Below are 16008 nucleotides of genomic sequence, written 5' to 3' on the forward strand. Positions count from 1 at the left end.
GCTATACGATCCCTGGGATTACAGCGGAGGGGGATCCAATAGGGCTACATACATACACACACACACACACATACAGAGCACCACCATCACCCTACCCCCAAAAAGAAAAGAGAGGAGGGGAGACAGAGAGAGGGAGGTGGGTGGAGGGAGATAACAGATCAGAGGGAGGAAGGGAGAGGTAAAGGGAGTGTGTGTGTGCTGCAGTAGGCAGACTATAGCTCACCTCCAATACAAAGACTTTACAGGACACACACACAGGGAGGCTTTGACTCTGGAATATCTCCTACAGTATCTGTCTGTATATGAATGAACCGATTCTCCTCTGTAACCTTGGAAAATGGTGGGACTCTCATCCACTGCTGTTGAGGGTAAGTGTTGTCTGTAGCTTGTCTGAATATTAAAGCAGGTGGTGACTTAGGTGGAAGAAGGTGCAGGGGTTTGTGAAGATGTGCAAACGTACGGAACAATGTAAAGACACACAAACTGTTGAGCTGTAAAGGTGCTGTAAACATGAGACTGAGGCATCAGGTGATGTTTACTTCAAGCCTCGAGCATCATGCCAGCTTGATGAAATACCTGGAATGGCAGTAATCCTGAATTGTTGAGAAAGCAACTGTTTGCCACCAAGACTCGATAGTGCAGCATTGTAATTTTTTAAGCCTCTTAAGACTCTTCCTGGGTTGCAAATTCCTGTGTGGTTAGCTGGAATGTCTGCCTGCAACAATATTGTGAAACAGAGTTTCTGCAGAATGACCAGATTCAGTCACTTACAACATACTGGGGAAACTGTGTGTGTGTGTGTGTGTGTGTGTGTGTGTGTGTGTGTGTGTGTGTGTGTGTGTGTTTTGCAAGATAAGTAAGCTCAGCATGAATACAGCCCTTTGGCATGAAAAGGAGGGGGTTAAAAAAAAAAAAAAGAAGAATATGTGCACCCGATTGAGGTCACATTATTCTTCATATCAGGGTTTGTTGGACATGTTAGCACAGGTGCTCAACTCGCTGACATTACTCACCCCCACCTCCCCCTCTCTTTCACTCCCTCAGAAAGTCTGCTAATGTAAGCCTCTTTTAAAGCTCTGAGTCTGCACTGTTAAACAAACTACTCACTCTGTTTCACAGAAGTCTACACATACACACACACAGATGCACTTTACAGAGACTTGCACTATTAACAAGGTGAGGAATGTGTCTAGTGTTTAATGGCTATTGTCAGGCAGGTGTGAGGGGGTAAATGTTTGAGTGTGTCCAAAGCTTTGAATAGCTTTACACATTCCCCTACCCGTCTTTTGTGTGTGCCTTTCATTTTTTGAGTGGAATATTCCCTCGTAATGTTTTTGTTAAGGCTTAAAAGAACCTTAAATGATAAAACCTGAGATTAAAGTCTTGGTTTGTAGCTGCAGATATTACAATTTCACCTTAGTATGACTTTGATTAAACCTTATCCAGTCTGTTTTATGTAGCATTAACATCATATGTGAGCTTGTGCGGAGTTTCCCCCAGGTGCTGGGCTCAAAATCTGTTTTATCTGGCTTTTAAGTACATCAGACACATCACACACACACACACACACACACACACACAGAATTCAGAGTACCTCTGAACAGTTGCAGCAGGGATTTAAAGGATCATGTGCTGTTTTAGATGTGTGAGAACCATGTGAGTAGTGTAGTGTTGGTTATAAAACGCATGAAAGTTGACTTAAGGGTGGCCTTATGTGCCTCACATGCCAAATACTATGCAATAATTCCTCTTAGCTCATTTTGGCACAAGCAGAATAACACTGTATTTGTCAAATTAGACCATCAGCTTTTTGGAACAGCAGTCCAAGTGAAGCAGTGTGATGAGCGCAGTGTCCTACTTTTCGCCAGCTCCTTGAAAGCACTGCCTTGGTCTCTGTGTTATATTTGATTTAGTGCTGAGTGGTGTGAATTTCAAATTTTCTCTGCAGTGAATGAGTCATGCTGTGGATAAGGTTCTAGGCACTAGGTTAGGGGAAGCCCAGTGGTGCGCCAGAGCCAGAATCTAAACAGCTGAAACCTCTGGCAGAAAGACAGCATCCACCAGGCCAAGACATCCCACTCTCATGAGTTTCCTCTCCTTCCCCAAACTCCACTTCCTTATTTCCGCTGGGTGAATCAGATGTTAATGAGGAAACTTTCCAGGTCCCTGCATGTATTAACTCCTCATGCCCACTTCTCGGAATGCAAGGCATATTTTGTTATTACAATGGACGGAAACTGCACTGGTGAAGAAGACAAAGTGGTTAAACAGGCACAGGCTCTTGTTGCCTTAGCAGGGCATTGTTAAACCCATAGGAAGACCCACCTCAGGAAAGTATGTCTGTCTTCAAGGAGTGGGAGCAGTCTGAAATGTGGAGCACACACTGACAAACACCAGATACATCTTCCAGCACAACCTGTCAGTGGTGCTTACATACAAGAGCACTGTGTCAGAGGGATTCAACAAACAGTCCAACTTACTGAAGAAACCCATTAATAATGCTCTGTAAACCTGCACACACACACACACACACACACACAACAGGGCCTTTTCGAGCCAGGTACACCAAAGAATACTTTTGACACACCTCACCTCACTAAATACACACCATATAAGCCTCCCTGTGTGTTTCAGATTCATGTGTATGTGTATGTGTCTGCATGTACTGTTGTTTGGTTAGTGTAACTGGTCTTGTTGCCATATGACCGCCCACCACACAAAGAGTTTTCTGGCTCAGTGGCTGTCCCATGGTTGACTCCAGCAAGATGCACGGTTCAGTGGGTCCAATGTGGCTGAACTGTGAAAACTGTGTGTGTGTGTGGGGTGGGGGGGGTGGGGTGGGGGGGGGCATGACATAAGAACATGTGAACCGACTGGCGGCACTTGCTTGTGTCTGGCATGAAACAAGATAAAGGAGGAATTCAAACACATCAGCAGCAGGTTGCAGATCCATTCTGTTCTCAGGGTCTCCAGCAGCTGTCAGAGGGAGGGAGACAGTTTATTTAAGTTCTGTTCTGAAAACAGGGAGTGGACCTGTCCCACCTCTCAGATCAACACATGATGTGAATCATATATTCCTTTAAGCTGAGTCCTCAATGTGTTGCAAAACCTGGGAATAGAGTGTTTATTGCTGGAGGCCTGGGGGTCTGAGCCAGCCCTTGCTGTTGTGAGTCCCTGACTTAAAATCTCCAACTGTCCGATAAAGATCACGTCCCTGTGAATGAAACTCGGCTTGCTGGCCCGCTCTGGGTTCTGTAAAGTGGCCCTTCAGTTATTCTTGTCAGAATCTCATGTTTCTGCCAACATTTTTACAGTCTTTGCAGCGCTTTTAATTTGCCCTCTCAGCATTGAGTGTGACAGTTGATTGAAATTTGGATTTGTGCCCATCTGTCTTTGAGCCAGCAACATTTCAGAGCTGCTGCAGAACGTTTTATGCAGGATGTTCTGTTCATATGCTGCGTAAGAGTCCATGTGTTTGGGTAGCTTCATTTGCACTTTTCCTCTGGGTTAATGAGCAATTAGCAAACATGTTTCCTCTCACTCCAATCTCTTGTTGTTGTTTAGTCTGGTTAGTAACAGACAGAGGCGGAGAGGAGGCAGACTCTGTGATAAGGTGGCAGATTGATATTGACAAACTGTGAAGCAAAGTGACAGAAAATGAAAGAAGGACACATGGAAAGCAAAGCAGAAAGAGCCTCCCTGACATGCTCCTGGGGTTTGTTTAGACTTGTCAGCCTGACCTTTGCCCTCTCTGCTGATACACTGACCTCGTGCCCCCCTGACCTTTGCCCTCACCCTGTGCAGCGATGGAGGTGTTGGTGAATGAGCTGGGAGTACTGCTGAAGATGCTGGACGAGGAGAACCTCAGCTCATCCACCCAGGAGAAGAAGACCTCAGTGTGGAACCTCCTGCAGCAGATACAGCCATCAGGTCAGAGAGAGGAGAGACACATGAAGTAACTTATTAAGTCCAACAGATGTTCATAGGGAATGTTTGTGCATTTCATTGTGCAGAAGTTGTGTTTCATTCTAGTCCACTTTCAAGATTTCCAGATAAAATCAATTATTTAGTTTAGATGCAAATTATTGGATAGATATTTCACAAATTATGTTTATTTACTGGGCTTTACTATTTTTATTGCATTCTTCAGATTAATCAGCATCTACTCACCCATTAAGAGGATATGAAGGTTGGAAATCTGTCTAACTTTCTGCACTTTTCTTACCATCCAGAAAGTTTTTATGTTTTCCTCTTCCTTTCTTCCAGTGTCAGGAACAGACTACATCTACATGAACTCAGCGGTTTACAGAAACGGCACCAGCTTTGTCGAGTCCCTCTTTGAGACATTTGGTGAGTTTGAGTAAAATACACACAAGTGCCAACACATAAGCAGCAGTGTTCATGCTGTCTTTATATATACAGTTAAAAGTGCAAGTGTAAATGTATGTTGTTGTCAGACTGCGAGCTTGGAGACCTAAAGGACGCTACAGACGATATGAAAGAGGAGAAGAACACCCAAACTGACACTTTAAAACAGGCAAGTTGCCAACACACACTCAGCTCCTAACCTATCCCTTTCCATAAATATCCATTACATGTGAAGTATTGGCTTTAAATCCTGGAGGCAGGATGAAACTGCATGCACGGGATGTATGTTGTTGTATGTCCATCATTTCAGCACTCAAAATCCGAATCCAGCTTTGCAAGGAACGAGAAGAGAGAAAAGAAAAAGATCAAGAAGAAGAGAAAGAAAAACAGAGAGATTGCATTCCTTGTTGTGGGGGTTTCCCATGTACACATACTCACCGCTCTGCGAGCTGTTAAAAGAGAGGAGTTAAAATGCAGGGATCCGCCCAGAGCCCATGTGTCTAATTTATGGATATTATTTTGAGGTTTATCCTCTGCATCTCTTTGATGATGCAGTTCTTTGGGTGTGAAAGGAAAATCGTTCATGGTTATGTGGAAAATTTGAGAGTTATTTGTGTGTTTGTGTGAATCCTTTAGCAGAGCTGTGCAGACTCCCCAGCCACGCACTCAGCTGACTCTCCTCCCCCTCTGCCCACAACACCTCCTCCTGAGGAGTATTATGAGGAGGCAGTACCCCTCAGTCCTGGCAAGATGCCTGAGTACATCATCACACGAGGTCAGCATCTTCCCGCCTCTGGTGAACTCAGTGCCCTTTGTGTCATTTTGCTGTAAAAAGCTATGAAGTCAGTTCTCAGCACTTAAATTACACATAATTATGCAGTACTAATACAAGTTACATTAAAGTGCATTATGAAACACAAGGACTAATTAGGCTTTTTTTTTCTCTTCCATTTCCAGTCAGGCCCAGCCCTCCCAACTCGATAGAGGATGGCTATGAAGATGCTGAAAACAACTATCCCACTACCTGCATTAATTCACACCGTAAAAACTCCTGTGAGTTAAGAACAAAGTTATTCCCAAACTAACCAAATTACAGGATAAAAACAACCTTTTTTTTTTACTACAAATATAGCACCCTTTACCTTGTCTGTCGCTGCTCTCCTAGACAATGATTCTGACGCTCTGAGCAGTTCCTATGAGTCATATGAGGAGGATGAGGAGGAGAGGAGCCCCGGCGTCCGACTCACCCATCAGTGGCCCTCGGATGAGAGCTCCATGCCTCCTGCCAGAGACTGTCGCATCTGTGCCTTCCTGCTGCGCAAGAAACGCTTCGGCCAGTGGGCCAAACAGCTCACTGTCATACGGGAGAACAGACTGCAGGTGAGAGGGTGTACGCTCACATATTCAGTAAAGGACGCTCTTGCATATTTCTCTCCTTTAACCTACAGTGTCCTGTGTGTCCTCCTTTCTGCAGTGCTATAAGAGTTCTAAGGACACGTGCCCGTATGTGGACCTGCTGCTGCCCCAGTGCGCTGTGGTCTACGCACCCAAAGACAGCAAGAGGAAGCACCATGAGCTCCGGTTCACTTTACCCAATGGAGACGCACTGGTGCTGGCGGTGCAAAGCAAGGAACAGGCCCACAGATGGCTTAGGGTAAGCTGCTCTCTCCACATACTTTGGTATGCAGGGATGCAGAGTGGTAACACAGCCAACAGTCATGCTGACAATCGCTCAACCTCAGAAGGAATATATTGTAAATTAGAAACTGACACAAATATCCCCACAGGTTGTTAGAGAGGTGAGCGGCCAGAGCACAGGGCCTGAGGAATCTGCATCTCCTATCATTCCAAGAAAAACTGAACTTGACAAGGTAAGTGTAGAGGAGAGGGTGTTTGTGTGAGCAACTTCCTGTCGTATTTATCCTCGAGACAATAATTCATCTTCACAGCCGAGGTGAGGAAACTGCCGGTAGCAGCCAGCAATTGTGTTGTCATCATCAATTTTCTTAAACAATTGTTTGGCTCGACACAGTGCGCAGTGATGCATGTATTTGGCTTGCAGAACAAAGAAGAGATATGTAGTGCAATTAGGTGTTAAGACAGAAATGATAGGGGTGTGAGTGAGTCAGAGCTGGAACAGGCAGATCCTCTCTCAAGGTTACCTACCTGTCAGAACATAAATTGCAAAAAGGCTCTGACATAAAAGCACAGACTGAAGAGAGAGAAGCCAACATTAAATTGGTAGGAGAAAAGGCAGAGGATAAGTCTGTCTGTCTCTTCATATCATGTGTTTGTGGTTATGAGACAGCATGTAAAAGAATGAAAGAATCCAGCCACGGAAACAGGGATGTCAGGGATAGTCATTTAGCTCTTTTTAGTCAAAGACAAATTTAGAAGGCTTGGCTCTAGTTTGAGTGCAGGACTAAGACTCAGCTGTTTGTCTAAACCTGTGTTTGTTTTCCTGTTCCTCAGAGGTTATCTGCAGAGAGGAACACATCAGATTCAGACAGTGTGGGTGTGTCAACTGGAGATAACTGCAGAGAGAATGGTGAGACAGCCTCTAATCACTACACCAGGTCTTTCACAAAAACAAAAGTGAACTCAGGCTCCGCTTACTAGCTTTTTTTCCCCCAACTGCATCTCTCTCATGGTCTTCATCAGCAGATGGAGTTTGCTCCGTTGTCACCACATGACTTTATTTCCACAGTGCTGCACTCAAGTTGAGATGAGATACTTTTTTAATGTTTACAATTTGTGAGTGTTCACATCACTCGACAACTCAAGACAGTTGTAGGACTGCAGGGTTGGGCGCAGGCGTGTTAAAAACACTTGACAATGTTTAACAATCTGGGTTTAATTGCCTTGAAAGAAAATCTCTGGCTGACATAAGGCATCCATATTTATTTGGTTTTCAGGCACTTCTCTATTATTAAGCGCCAAGTCGGACATATGAGAGTTTTCCGAAACATCTGACTCCCCCAGTCATAATTACAACTTGTATGTTGTAGTGACGGTTGTTTACAGAAACATAAATGCAGCATTAGGTCACACCAAAGTTAGCTGAGCTATCTCCATGAAAACAGACCATCTGCAGATGGAGACCACAAGATGCAGTTGATGGATTTTGGAAAAAAAAGTTAGTATGTGTATCTTGAGTTAAGATATTCTTTTTTTTAGTTTTAACTGATATCTATTGTCACATGGTTTTTACATATTTTATGTGAATTTAAGTTTCCACATGGCAAAGATATACTGTATTTGGATAAAAAGAAACTGGGTTTTTTAATGTAGGTAAGGTGAAACGAGGAGCTTTTGCTGCAGGCCGTAAAATCACACGAATCATCAGCTTCTCCAAGAAGAAGTCCCCTCGGCCAGGTGATCCCCGGACGTCCTTCAACGACCCTCGACAAGGTCAGACCCTGCTTCACTGTCACTCTTCAGGTCTCTGAGTTTTCAGACGTGTCATTTTTTTTTTTCCCCTCTTCACAACGCAGGCTACCTGTCAGTGCTGGTGAACCAGGTGTGGCGGGAACAGTGGTGTTGTGTGTGCAGAGGCTCCCTGCACTTCTACCATGACAAAGGAGACTCTCGGACCTCCCTGCCTTCCCTCCCCCTCCACAGCTGTGAGGTGGTGCCGGGGCTCGGACCCAAACACCCGTTTGCGTTTCGAATCCTACGCAACAGCACAGAGGTGGCTGCTCTGGAGGTAGAATACTTTGCCTGTTATTTTTTAAAGCTGCACTAGTCAATATTTTTATATAAACAAAGGGTCAAAGGACTATGTGTAATGTGATAAGGGAAACTCATAGTGACAAATGCACAGAGAATTATCACTGCACAAAATTTTAGCATCTGTCAGCTAATTGTTTTGGTTTAATGGGCTGCAACTTTAATGTTTTATCTTGGATCTAATGGATTCACTCTCACTGATAAATCACAGATCACAGATCAACCTTGTTTAGCAGCAACAGGCAGCCAGGAAGCGAACAAACTGAAGCATTTAGCAGCTAAGGAGCTGGATAATTTCCTGAGGAGTTGGTCGAGACCAAAAACAGTGCTAAAAGAGAATTAAATGTTTTACTTACATTCTTTGAGTGGTCAGAATCTTGATTTCCAATGAATGCTATTATTGTCATCTGTTGTTGTGTGTTAATAGTGTAAACTGTTTGTATTTGAGGAATTTCTAAGCTGATTTGTCCTGTCTCCTTTCAGGCTAGCAGCTCTGAGGAACTTGGAAGGTGGCTTGGTGTCCTCTTGGCAGAAACAGGCTCTGCGACAGGCCCAGAGTCACTGCATTACGACTATGTTGATGTGGAAATCATTGCTAATATCTGCGACGCTGCGCGGCATTCCTTCCTGTGAGTGAGACAGTGGGGGGGGGGGACTGGGATATTTAGACGAGGTCAGTGTAAGGCCACCGACCAGAGCAGTGATGTTTTTGACCTCATGCAGGCTTCATTTTGTCCTCTCCCTGTCTGATCCTAGGTGGGCCACCTCCTCCAGCAGTACCTCCACAGACTCCAGAACATATGATGAGGTCCCTAATGAGGATATGCAGGTGGGACGCATGTGCTCAGACCCACACACATTCCTGAAGCTTTGTTGAACCTTATGTGTGATGCTTTACTTTGATATGACAAGATTAGAGGCGCGTGTGTGTGTCTGTGTGTGTGCAGCTGTTGGAGACAGTCACTGTCTGAATATGACACCCCATATCAGTCACCCAAACAGACAGACAGTGCTCTGTTAGATGCCTATCAATGACGGCCTTTTGTTGGCCATAGAAAAAGTACTGTGTGGGCACGGGAGAGGGGAAAAAAAAAAAAAGAAAAAGTGATCAAACTGGTGACAGGAAAGCACGAGGTCATGGCGGTTTTACAGCCTGTAAACCTCTTCTGTAACCCCACTGACATACACTTAAACACACACCTCTCACCACCTACAGCCACAAACATACACACCTCAGTGGCCTCAAACCAATAAATCTGAAGATTAGTTTATTGCTTTGGCTCCTTTTTTTCCCCTAAGTCCTCATCCTTCTTTTTGCATCCTCCCACATCTGTCATGCCCCCCCCCCAACCTCTCCCCTCTCTCTGTACTCCACCCAGTCAGGGGAGAACCGCAGGCAGCAGTCTGGGAATCAAGGAAAGCGGCGCTCAAGTTTCTCAAGCAGCGACTCTGACAGAACCAAACCATTAGTTTCCCTCAAGCGAACAGGCTCAAGTAAGTGTGTTTGGTTGGTTTTCCAAAGTAACATCGCTTGCCCCTGGCAAAAGCTCATGCATTACACTGATAGATTGATTAAAACCTTAATTTACACAGCGGAAACTTACTGAAAGCAAACTCTCTTTTGTAGGACTGCCCTATTTAACAGATGAATTGTGAGAAACCTGTTATCGTGCCAGGGAAAGTTATTCTATGTGTAAGGTGCAGAGAAACTAAAAGAAGTATATTCTTAATTCTAGGGATTTCTAAAAGCAGACTGATATGTGCACATATGGGGTTGAAGAAGGTTGTTGAAATACGCAGGTATCTTTTAACTCAACCATGTTTTATGAATCAAAAGGAGATCATTTTTCTTACTCCTTTGGGATAAAGATGTCCAGTTTAAATTTTTTAAAGAGTGCACTGATGGGTACTATGGCTCTCACCAATGATGAAGCAAATGGCACAGTGAACATTGTCTCCTGGCTTAATGAATGTATGTTGGACCAGTTTCTGACTTTCTACTTCTAGTAAATGAACCAAGTTTTAGTTCAAGCTTCTTGATCATTTTGTCAGTGTGAGACGAAGATACTTGCCGATGGAAACCTTTTCAATTTTGAAACCATCCATGTCCTGATAAACGGGCATTCTTTATTAGTATTGTGAGATTTCGAAAAAGCAATTCATTAATTTTTTTCTTCATTTAAAAACCCCTGCATTTTTGTATAAAATGGTGTCATCTCCGTACAGATGCAACATTCAGGCTTAGGTTAACTGTAAAGAGAAGAGAACCTTAAACTGATCCTTGAGAAGCCAACATCTGTAAGGCCCTTGAGTAACATATTGTGAACTGTGCTGTATCAGAGAAATAACGACAGATCAATAAACAGTGCTGCACAAATTTTTATCTGATCTATTCACATTATCAGTCACAGCCAACCAGGCAGCTGAAATGTATATGTAAACTTTAACTAAATCTTTTAAGAAGCTTCTCTCTTGTGACTTCTCAGCTTTACACCTCTCCACTTTCCATCTGTCGCTCTCAAAAACAAATAAATAGATAACAAGGGTAGCAGCCTGATGCCCTTTGAGGGAAACAATTAGCTCTACAGATTGCACCTGTAAATATAGTTGTGTGTCACACAGGAGCTACAGATTCCACAGCTCTAGTTTTGTCGTAGCTTATACTCTTGATACAGTCCAATTCACTGACAGTCATAAAATCTGAGCTTTCATCTGGCTCAGTATTCCCTTTTTACTGCTCCCATCTCAAATCATCTTCTCAATTTCCATCTATAAGCTTTTCCCTCTCCCCTCTCCTCTCCCATTTGCTCCATTATTTCAGTTGGCTCCTGTCATACAAATAAAGGAGATGAGCGTCCAGGGTTGAGGAAAGTGATATTGGTGTGGTCGGACGGCTCAGTGCTCTTCTCTGTGCTGTTTCACAGGCATTCGCTGTGATGTTCTGACACATCAAAGAGCCGGCGCTCTCCAGGGTTGAGAGCTTCAGGATGTAACCTGAGATTTATTGGACACTCACATTAGATCCGCTGTCTAGCTTCCTCACTCTGCCGGAGTTTGTGTGTGTGTGTGTGTGTGTGTGTGTGTGTGTGTGTGTGTGTGTGTGTGTGTGTGTGTGTTTGTCTTTTATTCATGCATCATATCGTTGTTCTCTCAAAAAAAATCTTTGTTTGAATTATGAAAAAGGTCAAATTAGTGTGCTGCACTTGTGTATGACTTGTAGAGATGGCATCATCCCCCTTACATGAAGAGCGCCACGTTAAAAAGGGCAGGCAGGCAGATCGCTGTCTTCTTCCCATAACCCCTGCACGTCTGACCTTTCACCTTTGCTCCCACCCAGATGCCAACCAGTATGGAAGGTATGGGAAAACGCGAGCAGAGGAGGATGCCAGGCGTTACCTGAAAGAAAAAGAGGAGCTGGAGAGGGAGAGGGATGGGATACGAAATGCATTAGTGACCCTCCGACAGGAGAAGAGAGAGCTGAAGGAAGAGCTAAAGACGGCCTCTGGTGAGGAGATATGAAGCAAAACAGTGAGAAGATGCTACACAAATTGTCGTTGGTCATTTCTGGGCTCTATTCAGGCTTTCCAGGATCAATAAAAATGAAGCTGGTTACTAAAGTCTCAAAATGAGCACCCATCTATGCACTTTTGTTAAAGCTTATACCTTTGGAAAGCAGAGACAACTGGCGGCACCAGATCTTCATGACGAAAAATATAGCTCTGAAATCCCGAAGAGGAGCCAGTGTACTGTATGTCTTGGCTGTTGTCTTTGTATATTAGTTGGGAAAATTATATTTTAACAGCTGGATTGTCTAGCATTTAAGAAAGTCTGCACGTTACCCAGAAGGCTTGCATATCAAGTGCACACATCCCTGCTCTGTATCTGACCCTGACCTCCATGATTAGGGGGTCATGTGAGAGGAGAGTTTCCCTACAGGGCTAAATAAAACATTTAATAGTTACTTATTGAAACTAAATGACTGTGAAAATTCCTTTTATATCTAATTAATTCCCTCTACTTTCACACAGTGTACTGCCAGCAGCGGCATCAGTTTTTCAGTGAAAGTAGCAGACGAGATTGCAAACTGCATACTCCATTTCAAATAAGTCATGTATTTAAAATTTTATTAATAATGTTTGTAACAACAGCAGAATAGCCCCTGCCACTGTTATATCATTATGTAATATTCATTACATTCTTTGATTATTATTATTGATGTATTAACATTAAAAATTAGACAATTCATTAATTGAACAATTAACATTAACCAAACATTATCTGGTTCCAGTTTCTGAATTGTAAGTGTGTGCTGCTTTTATTTTTCTTATTTCATTATAAATTGAATATTACTGGGTTTTGGGCTGTTGACCAGAGTGAACAGTCAATTTAAAGAGGCCACTGTGGAATGTAGAAAGCACTGTTCACTATTTTCTAGTGATTAATCAATTAATCGAATTCCAAATCATTAGCAAATTAATTGATAATGAAAATAATTGTTTGTTACAAACCTAATTAACATGTGAGAAGCATTTTTTTTAACTCAACTTTCCATATGAAAAGTGATGAGTAACTAGCTGTAGAAGAGTAAAAAACACAGTCAAATTTGAATCGCAGTGGACTACAAGTGTAAATATAGGCCACTTTATAGCCATCCTGTATTTTGAGACTCACCATCTAAAGCGAGACATGAAAACACAATTCTGCTGCCGTAGTCTTTGTTTGTCTCATTGTGTTAAACATGTCTCTGTGGAGCAGAAAAGAGAAAGTCCTCCCTGAACAAGCGCATTTCCCAGCTGGAAGAAACCTGTCGGGCTAAGGAGGCAGAAAGGGTGGACCTGGAGCTCCGACTGACTCAGGCCAAGGAAAACCTCAAGAAGAGCCAGGCAGGTGGGGCACTGGGGGCACCGGTCGAGGCTAAACCACCCGTTAAGGTATATCTGTTGCTTTATGTGGAAAGACTTGTTTACATGACACACCTGCCTGCAAACATGCTTTTTATTTACTTCTTTTTCTTTTTTCTTTTTCTTGTGTGTAGGCCTCCGACAGAAAGAGCCAGAACATCTACAGTGAGTCCTTACCAGTGAATTGTGCCTCAGAAATGCGAAGGAGACCTCCATCTGTTTATGCGTCCTCTTCAGGAACTGTCATGCAGAAAGCAAAGGTAACATTGAGCTAACAGTTTTTCTCTCTCTCACCCTCACTTCCTGAACAATTCCTCCCAGATTCCTCTGTCAGACTCCACAGGAGCTTCAGAGAATCACAGCAGCAGGTGTCATCATCTAATGGTTTTTCACAATTCACATACTAATAGATTGACAGTCTGTATATGTTGGCACAGCCACTTTAAACATGTACAGTTAACTACCTGTATGTGTGAGTGTATTTTCAGTGATTATGATTAAATTGGATTCACGGCAAATGTTTGATATCAGCTACTCCTGCTTTAACAATACGATGAACAATATTTCAACCTTAATGATGCCACCAGGTCGTGGTGATTGTGCGAATGAGTACAATATAATTGTTTGGAGACGTTACCTACATAGATTGTAATTGTTGTCATTACCACAGTGATCGTTCTGCATTTCCTGGACCTTTACGTAGCCATTGATTAACCAAGAATTAATTGTCTAAAGAAGTCGGCAGCATTGCGTGAGCGCTAAGTGAACGTGCATAGAAAAATTCTGCACATTTCTGTGACAAAGCGAAATTCATAGCTGCGTTCTTATTATTGACTAATTTGGTGATTACTATTGAGCTTACTTTAATGAGTTTTGTGATAATAGCAGTACCTTACAGTGCTATACAGCCATTCAGCCATAACCTAAATTGTTTAGCCTCTTGATTTGCATTTCTATTTTATTTTGTCTAACAGCTTAGAAATACATTACAAATTGGGCCATTTTAACTTATTGCTCTAATTAACTAAATTCATTTTCGTGAAGCCATTTCTTAAAGGCTTAGAAAAGTGAAGATATATTGTTATAACAGTATGGTCTAGCACTACTATTTTGCTGCATTACTAACATAAAAATGGCCCAGTTGACTTAACCTGCAGGCATGAGCACAGATTCCTTTGTTTTTATATTGTATTTTTCTGTTTGCTTGTTTGTAGACACAGCTCTCTATTACAAAACACTAGCATAATAGGAATTGTTTGATTTGCTGCCATTTATATTTTGTGTAGCTTTTTACTCACACAACTGCTTGAAATTCCTTTCTTGAAATAATAATAATTATTATTATTATTATTATTATTATGATATATTATTTTCACATCCTTACTAAATCTCCTGACTTATCTGTCTCTACAGGAATGGGAGTCTAAGAAAGGAACCTAAGAGCAGCATCATGAAAAGGACTGTTGTATATCAGGATGTGATTTTTGAGAACTTTAATCCCATTACGGATGACCTCCCATCTACATTCCGAAACACAAACCTGTTTCATAGGTCTGCCAAGGAAGTAAACTATAATGAAAGAAAGCAGCCACTAGGTGGAGGTACATCTCACTGAATATTTACTCTTCTGTCTTCTTAAAAGGACTTCTCCAAATGTGAGGAATTTAGGGACTTTCATCTTTATCCAAGTGTTTTCATTGTCTGTGGCGACACAGATTCAACAGAAGAGAGCGAAATCAGGGCGTATGAAAGAAAGATACAAGAAAAGTGTATTAAAAAGCACAGTGAGTACGTAGAAAGCAGTGTTGTAACAGAAAAGCAACATAGGATTGTGTTGGCACCAGTGCTGCATCACCTGAAAGGTTAAATTGTGAATGTGCCACGTGGGAAACGACAACCTAAGAAATGTGATGTGTTGGAAAATAAGAGGATAGAAGGCAGTTTAAGCCATGATGTGCCTTTTATATGACATAATGTTTTTTGTTCTGCCTGTACATATTGAGCCATGACTACTGTTTTGTATGCTTTATACTTTTATACTGTTTCCTTTCTTATCATCATCATCGCCATCATAAGACATACCTGACAGGGGTGTACAGCTGAGTGCCATGCATTGATGGGTTGAGTGTATTATTGTCTTTTAGCTGCACTCATTAGCTTCTCCTCCCAGGTTGAAGCTATTCACTGAGCATCTGCTGAATTATTTGGCTGGAACGAAACCCTACTTCTACTTGACCTCCTTTGGCACACTGTTGGATACTCTTGCTATAGAAAACTGAGTGATTAACAAAGTGGTGTTATTAAGTGATACAAACCATCTCTTCTGAGTGAGGAAATCTCCATTATACGTCATTTTAACAACGTCTCTGCTGAACCTGTGGTTGGCTTTTGCACTTTACTGTTCTCCTACCTGGATAAGGGAAAAATAAATTTGTTTCTTGTTTCCCAAACATTAGTTTTTCTGTCATTTGACAGATACTAAATTTTTTTCTTATTAAAATGCAGCAACACATTCTTAGTTACTGACTTTTAATTTCACGATATGCTGTAAAGCAAATATACAGTATCATACTCAGTCTCATACAAACAGTGCATGAAAGCCAAAACAAGCAAAAAGAAAAAGAAAAAAAAACACATCTACATCAGTCATTTAATGAAGGCAATTCAATGCAGCACCATATAGTGTGGTGCAGTTCAGGCAGTTATCTCATCCTCATTTGTTCTATGGATTTGTCAGGAGATGGACAGATACTGGCTTTGTATCATCACTTTTACATGTTGGTAGCCACCCATTCATACATAGCTGATAATAGCTTTCAGTACAGAGGATTTACTGGTTCCTAATCCTAATCAACTGGTTTTCATCAAATTTGTAGCCCTATCTGTGGGACAAAAAGGCTCTAGCCAGGTAACACGGTCAGTTTTTTAGATCCAGGCAGTGGCGACTGGTATTGGGTCTCAAATGAGGAGGTAGAGCAGCTTCAGGATGGTGAAATTAACTGTGCAGCAG

General features: G+C 42.3%; 1 protein-coding gene across 1 annotated transcript; it reads left to right on the top strand.

Annotated features, from left to right (window-relative positions):
• Positions 1-238: 238 nt before the first annotated feature.
• Positions 239-15483, top strand: afap1l1 (actin filament associated protein 1 like 1). Its single transcript, XM_022751881.1, has 19 exons — positions 239-368; positions 3805-3930; positions 4267-4350; positions 4458-4537; positions 5005-5143; positions 5326-5421; positions 5534-5748; positions 5843-6022; positions 6156-6239; positions 6841-6916; positions 7660-7779; positions 7863-8074; positions 8581-8726; positions 8854-8926; positions 9477-9591; positions 11435-11602; positions 12853-13028; positions 13133-13258; positions 14412-15483. Exons 1-19 carry the CDS (start codon positions 338-340, stop codon positions 14436-14438), a joined length of 2274 nt encoding a protein of 757 aa, XP_022607602.1. The 5' UTR covers positions 239-337; the 3' UTR covers positions 14439-15483.
• The last annotated feature ends 525 nt before the right edge of the window (positions 15484-16008 follow it).

This window comes from Seriola dumerili, unplaced genomic scaffold (assembly GCF_002260705.1).
Source record: "Seriola dumerili isolate Sdu_G_001 unplaced genomic scaffold, Sdu_1.0 BDQW01000161.1, whole genome shotgun sequence".
In the NCBI taxonomy this organism is placed as follows: Eukaryota; Metazoa; Chordata; class Actinopteri; order Carangiformes; family Carangidae; genus Seriola; species Seriola dumerili.

Excerpts from the sequence above, each read along its gene's own strand:
- afap1l1 (XM_022751881.1), top strand. The coding sequence starts at position 338 with ATGGTGGGACTCTCATCCACTGCTGTTGAGG. Across the intron at positions 4,351-4,457 it reads GTCCCTCTTTGAGACATTTG|ACTGCGAGCTTGGAGACCTA; the intron begins GTGAGTTTGAGT and ends TGTTGTTGTCAG. Across the intron at positions 6,917-7,659 it reads AGATAACTGCAGAGAGAATG|GTAAGGTGAAACGAGGAGCT; the intron begins GTGAGACAGCCT and ends TTTTTAATGTAG.